General features: G+C 37.4%; 2 protein-coding genes across 2 annotated transcripts; one reads left to right on the top strand and one right to left on the bottom strand.

The window, feature by feature from the left end:
- Positions 1-3,450: 3,450 nt before the first annotated feature.
- LOC117918287 lies at positions 3,451-5,330 on the top strand. Its single transcript, XM_034834807.1, has 2 exons — positions 3,451-4,387; positions 4,480-5,330. Exons 1-2 carry the CDS (start codon positions 3,466-3,468, stop codon positions 4,563-4,565), a joined length of 1,008 nt encoding a protein of 335 aa, XP_034690698.1. The 5' UTR covers positions 3,451-3,465; the 3' UTR covers positions 4,566-5,330.
- Positions 5,331-5,421: 91 nt separating this feature from the next.
- On the bottom strand, positions 5,422-8,616 carry LOC117918286 (pectin acetylesterase 3-like). Its single transcript, XM_034834805.1, has 12 exons — positions 8,444-8,616; positions 8,242-8,324; positions 7,919-8,048; positions 7,736-7,809; positions 7,121-7,207; positions 6,912-7,036; positions 6,746-6,806; positions 6,527-6,580; positions 6,351-6,428; positions 6,158-6,263; positions 5,913-6,058; positions 5,422-5,737 (listed from the first exon to the last, which is right to left on the bottom strand). The coding sequence occupies exons 1-12, from the start codon at positions 8,607-8,609 to the stop codon at positions 5,630-5,632; spliced, it is 1,218 nt and encodes a 405-aa protein (XP_034690696.1). The 5' UTR covers positions 8,610-8,616; the 3' UTR covers positions 5,422-5,629.
- Positions 8,617-9,207: the final 591 nt, after the last annotated feature.

The raw sequence follows: 9,207 nt of genomic DNA on the forward strand, positions 1-9,207 counted from the left end.
TATATAATATAGCCACAACTATAGCCATGCCAAACTTGACCTACCAAAATCAAAATATGTGTTCCAAAAAAACAAAAAAAATTAATTATTTTCATCACTTTTCATACCTTTATCCAATTAATTTCATTTGTTGAACACAAAAGTAACGCAATCGATTCATTGTTTTGACAAGTTGGTCACGCTTGGGACACGCTAGCAAAGCTCCAAATTGGGAGCGACAAAAATGTTCATATCAACTCTACCCTACACTCCTTCCAAAGACATGGTAGGAGGAAAAACCACGAAGTCCTGAAAATCATACATAAATTAATAGAGTCCACACAAGAAAATTTTCCACTGTCGATCGCATTGTCACAACCAACTCCATGGGCATGGCCTTTTCACTCCCCCCATGGCCCCTACCACCTCCAGACGTGGCCTTTGCTTCAACTGTCGGCACATTTGACTAGTTAACCATACATAATTTAGTATCATAAGATCATGGGCACCCTCTTTGTTTAATCCAAAGCCGAGCCTAATGTCGGACCTTGATTGGTTACCGCGTTGAGGAGCCTCACAATGTGTTTATTTTATTTTTCACCGTGTGCTGCTTGGCGCGTCACTCTATGTTAGTTTATATTATTTCTTGAGAAAGTCGGAATCGTTCTTACCGAAGATTGAAGATTTTTCCAGCGAAGAGTTTTTCTACGACTTCCAACTTTAGAGAATTGTTTTTGGTTTTGTTTGTTTCAATTTTGTCTAATGAGGAGGAATGTTTGTATTCAACTTTGTCATTTTTTATTCGAGAGGAAAGTCATAAAACGGTAAAGACTATATTAAAAAAAATTAATATACGAGGAAAAACGAGAAATATTCAATCGAATAAAAAGGCTTAAAAAATAAAAAAATAATCAGATATTTCAACTCATTTATAATGTTTTTCGTTGTATAATAAAATAATTATTGTTTATTCATAAACGAAAGCATGATTAGTTGAATTATGTTAAAATCTTGTACATGTTATAAAACTTTTATTTATAAAAATTAATAAAAATATTTTTTTATTATGCGGGGTTTTACACGTCCAGCCCTAGACCACAATTAATAAATGGTTTGAGGCTTCAACTCATTTCGCATTCGGATGGTACAGCTCAGGCTGAGAAAGACACCCCAGTTTTCCTTCCATCCAAACGCCGATGGTGGCTTCTTATTATTATTATTATTATTACGATAAATCTAAGTCAGGTTGGAAGTTGGAACCATTTCCATCAAGAAGACCAGTCAAAAAATCAACGGTCGGTGAGCTACGCCGGACGGCCTGATAAGGTAAACAAAATTATAATAATGTCGGGACCCACTCTGGGGGACACGGGATAAGGGGTGGGAAGGCGATGATGATGCGTAGGGTAAAGAGGTGCCACGTGGGTTCTGATGAATTGGTGGTGCTGAAGTGGACCCCATGTTTTGTTTTATGTAGTGGGGTAGAGCGTGACAGTGAGTGTCAGTGAGGATAGGACAGCTGTCGTGTCCTACGTGGCTTAAAGTCCGGACCTGGCCCGCCGGGGACCTATTTCAAATCCGAATAGTTATCAACTTATCATCATCCTCATCCAAATCCCTAAACTGCCCTTCTAACAGGAGTGATGATGAGCCACCAAACAGGGGCAATCGTGGCGTGAATTGATCTTCTAAAAGAGGAGCGTGGGCGCATTCGTTTGGTGATTGGTTGTGAGAGAGAATATGAAAAGGTAGTATCTGCCTAATTTAATGTAGAGAAATGGTATTATCTTCTTTTCTTAAAGAAGATTTGTATTTACGTTAATGATTATGGATAAATCCTAACGGTCTTTGACCAAAGGAGAAAAATAACGTTAAAACAAAAGACACCTTCGCCTACCCAACTACCATTCAAGGAACACACTTCACGGATCCACCTAACTTCCCACCACCAATATCTTCCGATAGCACCGAGAGAGAGAGTTGCCATTCATAGTGTTTCTTTTTTTTCTTTTTTTTTTTTTGAATTTTGAATTTTGAGTATAAATAGCTCTTTTATCAAAACTTATTTTTAAATTAAATCATTTATTATTTTATTATTTTATTATTTAATTAATAATTAAAATTTTATTTTTGAATTAAAAAAAGGAACGAGATGGAGAGAAGTGGGGGGCAAAAGTGAGGATAAAGTAAAGTAAATGACATGGATTTAAAGGGACTAATTTATATATGAATTTCAAAAGCAACCTAATTTTTATATCATGCACGAAAAGGACTAATTTGGTCCATAAATTTTTTTGAACACGTGTTTGGTTCATTTAAAAATGATTATGATTTATGATTTTTTTTTATAATATCTTAAATAGTAGTAATTTGTTGGAATAATTATGTTTTGCATCTAATTGAGTCCAAAAATTAAATTTTAATCCATATAAATTCATAATTTAAACTAAAGGCCTAGAAAAAAAAATGTGAAAATGAAGAAGAATGATATAAATTTTTTCTTTTTCTAAAAATGACATTTATTGATTATGAAAAAAATAGAAAAACATTAATTTAAATTTTAATTATTTTATAAACCTCAATCAAATTTAATTTAATTTAATGATTTGAAAAACAATACACCATTTTCTAAAAAAAATAAAAATAAATTATTATTATTATTATTATTTAAAAATCAAACATCTTGAAAAATATATATTTTTAAAATTATGTATATAAAAAATAACTAAAAATATTATAAAATTATTTTTTTTAAATGATATATTTTTAGAATATATTTTTTTAAATTAATTTTTAAAAAATAATAAATTTTCAAATAATTATTAAAAAATTAAGATAAAAAAGTTTGTTTATAGAAAATATTTAAAATAGTTTTAAAAGATATATTAAATTTTTTATATTTTATATTATTTTTATTAATTATATAATTTTTATGGATAAAATCTTAATTTTTGAAATATTAATTCAAAACACAATTCTCCAGATTTGTTTGGTACTTTCTGGATGATTAAGGATGGGAATTTTGACAGCTACAGCTTCGACACACTAAGTTTTTCAAGGTTGAGATGAGTGAGGCTGGGTAGAGACGAGGGTGGTGCCAGGGATGACTGATGAGCGGTGGAGTGAGTAGACATCAACGCCTCCAGGGGAAAACTTAGTGACTACTTTCTCATATTTCACTGTGTTCACACATGCTGCCTCAAGAGTCGTAACCGTCATCCAATCACTCTAACTCAGCAACAAAGGGCGTAACACGTGTCCCTGAGGCTGTGTACAGTGGGACCTTCTCCCCAGTCACCACATTTAAAGCAGATTCCGCACCTCAATCCTCCGTCCTCGCCACGTGCATTTCTTCATCCCACGTACTCTCTACACTGGACCAGGGTGCTGATGCGGGGACGTGGATTATTACCAAAACACGCCTTGGTACAGTGCGAACTTGTGGGGGTATGATTGGGAATTGGAAGAGGGGAGATCGGTATAAATATGGGCGTTTGGGTGAGGGCAAAAGTTTACCTTATCACAAAAAAAAGGAGCGGTCCACAAGCTTCTTCCAACTGTGGCTTTTCAATTCCGTGTCCAAACAGTCCTACTGGTGCGAGCGTCATCGTCTTCATGGCTTCTCCCGAGAGGATGAGAAATCAAAGCTTTTTTTCGCATGACGATGACTGTGATGATACTGATGATGGGTATGTATATGGGTATGGATGTGGGTATGAACAGCTGCAACATCCTCACAACTTGTCTAGGCTCTCTATGTGCAATTTGAATTCCATGTCGCTTGATGAAGACGATGATGACGCTAATGGGGTTGGGACGAGCATGATGTTGATTGAGAGCTCGGACGGAGACGCCGACGAGGAACTGTCTGATGATAAGGAGGGGAAGGAAGCACTGGGTGGCCTGTTGTCGGACTCAGACAAGGAACCGGGGTGTTACTCGCTGCCGGCGACGCCGCCGCGGAGGAGGAACCGAGGCGGTTTGTTGAAGGTGGTAGGGGTGAAAGAGTACGCGAGCGAGAACGAAGCTCAGAAGAGTAGTTTGAAACATAGAATGAAGAGGAGGAGGGCGAAGGTGGTGAGGGAGAAGCGGGAGGAGATGACTTGGGATAATAGGAAGAAGAAAGAGGAGGAGGGCTACGGCAGCGTCCCCTGCGGTGGAGGCGGATTCACCAGCTTTAGTGGAGAGAGCGAGGGAGCTGGCTTGGTGGTGATAACAAGGCCAAAAGGAGGGAGAAGATCGCTGTGTATGGACTTGGAGGAAGTGAAAGCCTGTAGAGATCTGGGGTTCGAGTTGGAACACGAACGCATGCTGGAGATACCTACTCGAATCTCCATCTCCGGATCAACCCTCGAGACCAGCAGTGGTGGCAACTCCCCCATCGCTTCCTGGCGTATCTCCAGCCCTGGTAAGCCACCCACTTCCACGCTCCTCCATCTCCTCACACAAATCCCTATTTTCACATAACATCTAACGGGGCTTCCCACTTGTGGAATTCAGGTGACGACCCACGAGACGTGAAGGCCCGGCTCAAGGTATGGGCACAGGCGGTGGCGCTGGCATCCACCTCCCGCCACAGCAGCTAGCTAACCCAGTTACAGTTTTCATTCTAATGCTTTACTTTTTGTTGTCCCGATTGTAAATTTTTTCCCCTTTTTTGCTTCTGTGGGGGGTGAAAGAGGGAATTTGCGTCTGCATTGCTTCTTGATTTCCATTTCTGAAAGAAGAGAGCCCATTGAAGGGCTTCTTCTGTATGTTTTTTTTCCCTTTTTTTCTTTGGGATCCTCTTTACTTCCCTGCTGTAAATATTCCGCCATGGATGGAGGAAGAGTACATGAGCATAAACTTCAGAAAAGGAAAAAAAAAAAAAAAAAAAAAAAAAGAGAGAGTTTGTAAATATGATTCTGGATATTCTGCATATACCCCACTCCCCTGCATCTGTGTAGATTAGTGGAGAGGTTTTTTTAACATTTTACAGCAACATGAAAGGAATGGTTAGTAGTTAGTAGTTCCAAAATGCCATGCATAGGAGTTCTTCGACAAAATCATTTCACTGAATTCCCCACTTACAGAAGCCTGCAAAACCATGGGATCCGCGTTCAAAAAGTATAAAGTTCACGACACATAATTTTCCATGTGAACCTTTGGAGGTAAATGATAATGGGAAAAGCTGCCCACCCTGCAGCTAAAGGACCCCTTTATTACTTTGGTGACGTCCCACAGCATTCCCTTTCTAGTTTCTAATCTAGTACCATTCTTCTCTTTTTTTTTCTTTTTTTTTTTATTTCTTTCATATGTCACGACTCACCAGACAGCATGGACATCAATTGGAACACGGTTTGATATTTTTCTTTGTGACTGGATCTTGATCCAGATATTTATTTTTTTCCTTCTTGCCCAATTGCTGGTTTGCTTTGTGCTTTAGCTATTCAAACAGTACTGTTTGGAATGAAAAAAATTTCATTTCCGTGACTTGAAGCCTCTGGGAATTACATGGGCAAGTCCTGTAGCATCTAGTAATTCATTTAATAACATGATGGCTTTATTATCTTAAGATATGTTACATTATATGGCAATTGGGAGAAGGGAGAAGGGAGAAGGAAGAAGGAAGAAGGAGAAGCCATAGGAGGAGCTGGTAGGCAGGTTGTGCTCACTTGAAGACTTGGTTGTGGCAGGTGGTGTCACAGGGGTATGGACAGTCGATGGCTTTGACGGGTCTTCGATCGAAATACCAGTCTCCAACAGACTCTGCAATCTTCTGCAATATTGAAAATTGAATTAATTTAGAGTTCAATTTCCATGCCTCCTATTGTGCCTAGTCCTTAACCATACAGGGAAATGAGAGGGTTGAAAGCCATGAAACTTAAAAACTAATTCTTCTCTAAATCATGGAAGGAGAACGTCAAAATGAATGGATCAAATCCATGGCATACCTTTTTTCCAAAAAGAGGAGAGTCATCAGCAAACCAAGTATCCTGTCTCTCAGTCTGGCAATGAACAAAGCACGAATTTATGAAGAGCCCATTTTGATCATCCCTTGCAAAACTTTTGACATCATCAAGCATTTCCATCCTGAAATCTGTTTCATAGAACAGGAAAAACGAAAGAAGATCTCATTAGGTGCTCCCACATTATATGCCAGGGACATGGAAAGATTGAAAGAAAATGAACAAATTACCTTGGAGAAGCTGGATCTGTGTTGAATTACAATTGGATTGATTTGATTTGCATGCATTCCATTCACCATGGGGATCAACACTTGATGGAACTAAACTTTGATGGAACTGAGGGCCCAGGACAAATTAACCCATCATTCAAGGGATTATCCGAGGAGAATGAAATTATCATACATTGTCAGGAATAGAAGTTACCTGCCATGTATCGTAGGCTGCATTGAGCAGAAAGAGCGGGGTCTTAATGTTGTCGATCAAGTTCTCAGGGAAGAAGCACTAGGAAAAAGTAAGCAAATCTCATTTTTTTAGCATCATTTCTCTTGCAATATCCGATTCATGGGATTAAATAAAATCAAGAGAAGACAGAATGTTACCGAAGTTGGATCGAAACGGCTGATACAAGTGCTTGGCAGGTTCTTTTCTACTCCCTAAAATTTCATACAAGTTCCATGATCAAAACTAAACCTTTCAAATTATAATCAAGAGTCGGAAAACACATATCCAAGAAGTGACAAAAGATTTAGAAACATTCTACTAAATAAAAGCCAAAGATTTTAAAGTCTTGAGACTAAAAAGAAGTTGATGGGTGTTACCTGTAAGCTAACTACACCAGCATAAAAATTCCTTATGGTGTGCCCACCAGCTGCATCGGTTCTAATATCCAAACAAAACCCTTAATGAGAACAATATTTTCAAGCCTATGAAGTTGCTATGCACTAATCGAATTTATTTGAACGATAATTAAGGATGGAAAATTACACATCAAGGAAGAACCCTGCATCACTCAGGCATTTCACTTTTGTAGTTTTAGGAAATAAATCGCCAAACTCATCGCAATGTAGTATAGACGCCAGGCCCCCAGCAGAGCATCCAGAAAGAAGAGCCTGAACCACATTTGTTTGTCTTAATAGAATAACAAGAAATTCAAATTGAAAAGATGAGCTTAGAGAATATGCCAAGTGCAAAACCTGATCAGCATTCTTCATCCCCTTTGACATTAACTCCTCCATACCAGCTTCAAAGATCCGTTGTCCTCGAAAATAAAGTCCAGCAGCCTGAGAACAGAATCAACAAACATCAGCTACAATTGGTTAATACTAACAATGAACAAAAAACCCCAAAGAACCCAACACATCACTTTCCCTTCTGATACAATTGCTTATCACTAAGAAAAATCAACTTCCCTGATTGTGGAAAGGCAAGTTTTTTTTTTTTTTTGGAACTTCTAGAGGTTGCAGACAAAAACAGGAAATGATTTTCTAGAAAATATGAACGTGAATTTTTTCAAGAAATGGTATCTTAGTAAGTCCTACGTTTGAGTAGATGATAGGGTACCAATAATCATAGAATCCAATTACAGAAAGTCCAGTGGAAAGTAATGAATTATTAGGCTATCATCTGCTCATTACAATTTTTCTAATAATAAGAAAATTTAAAGCTAGAGGATTTATATATTTAGCAGGCTGGTGTCCTAATCACAGCACCTCCATGGTGGAGTTCAGACTGACTAATCTTAAATGCCATGAAAAATATCAATTTTTTAGGGAAAATTTATGATTGGCTGGCTAGATGCTTTCACCTACCTCATTTTGACCTTCCCCACTAAAAGATGCGCCATCACAGTACCTAAGTTCGACTCTGTTCCAGTTGAAAAAATCTGCACCAGAAAGGAGAAAAGGACCATGAATAAAATCTTAAGAGAATATAGAGTAAAAGCAACAAGCAGAGCCATTGCTGAAATGGGAATCAATAATTGGAGTCAGGACCAGGATTTTCTTCAGCTTTATTGCTTAGTATTCCCGTGAAGGCTAATGTCTTTTCCATGTATTTGGATGAACCCCGGCGAGTTGCTTTGCGAAAAACACAAGATTTTATGTCATTACACCAACCCCCACCCTGCAATCAAGAAACCCAATTCAGTGTAGTCACAGGCTTCACCTCTAGAAGTTCAGATTTTTTTTCTTTCTTTCTTCCCATATAGAATTTTCAGGATTGTGAGAATGTCCTGCTCATCTTAAATCTAAAAGCTTGGATCCAATGCAGTGAAAGAGAAAGAAAATTAATTCATCTTGGGAACCCATCTACACACCTCCAATTGAATGAGCCAGCTGTTGGCACCTGATCCAAAACCCGGATGGAAATGATAACCAGGTAGAGTTCCATCCAAACAAACTGTAGCATTGGAAGTAGATGAAGTATAAGTAGAAAAATAATAATAGTGGTAATAATAATTAATGAAGATAGAGAAAGGAAGCAAAGAGAGTAGAAGACGTGAAGAAATGAAAACAAACCAGCTCCTTTAGCAGCAGCTCCTGGAATGAGAGTGAGGTCCACCATGAGAGGATTTGGGGAGGGAGTCTCCTCCAAATCCAACAAACCTTGAAAATCATCTTCCCCCAAGACATACCTATCCATAAAAAATAAACACCACGCCACTGTTACCACCCCCACCGCCATAACCGACATCTTCATTTTTCTATGAAATGCCAAGGCCTCACTTCCATTTTTAATTGTTGTTATTTCTTTCTTTTCCTTTTCTAGCCCCAAATTTTTGGTCTTTGGATATATTAGTAAATTGAATATATAAAGTTAATAATAATTATTACAAGGAAAAGAATATATAAATATAGGAAAAAAAAAATTAAACCTTCGAGCCAAGTAATTAAATTTCTTTCCTGCTTCATATTGAATGATGGTTCAAATTGAAAATACTCCATTGGTCAAACCTATCACTAAAATTAGGTATATAAAAAAAACAAAACATTAATAAGTCATTTAGAGAATATACAACAATAATAAATTAATATAAGGTTGTATGGTGTGATATTAAAAAACAATATCCCCAATATAGTGGGTGGGTTATCTTCAATCTTGAAGATGGTTAAGACAAAATGTTTCATCCATATTTCTATTCTGTTGAAATTTGAAGAAGAAGCGTACGACAATTTTGTTCTATTTTATGGATGATAACTTCATTTAACATGTTAGTATTCATAGTCTTCCTTCTTACCATCCGTCTCTAAAGACTTTGAATGCTTTTTTTAAATATCAATTT

Source organism: Vitis riparia, chromosome 7 (assembly GCF_004353265.1).
Source record: "Vitis riparia cultivar Riparia Gloire de Montpellier isolate 1030 chromosome 7, EGFV_Vit.rip_1.0, whole genome shotgun sequence".
NCBI lineage: Eukaryota > Viridiplantae > Streptophyta > Magnoliopsida > Vitales > Vitaceae > Vitis > Vitis riparia.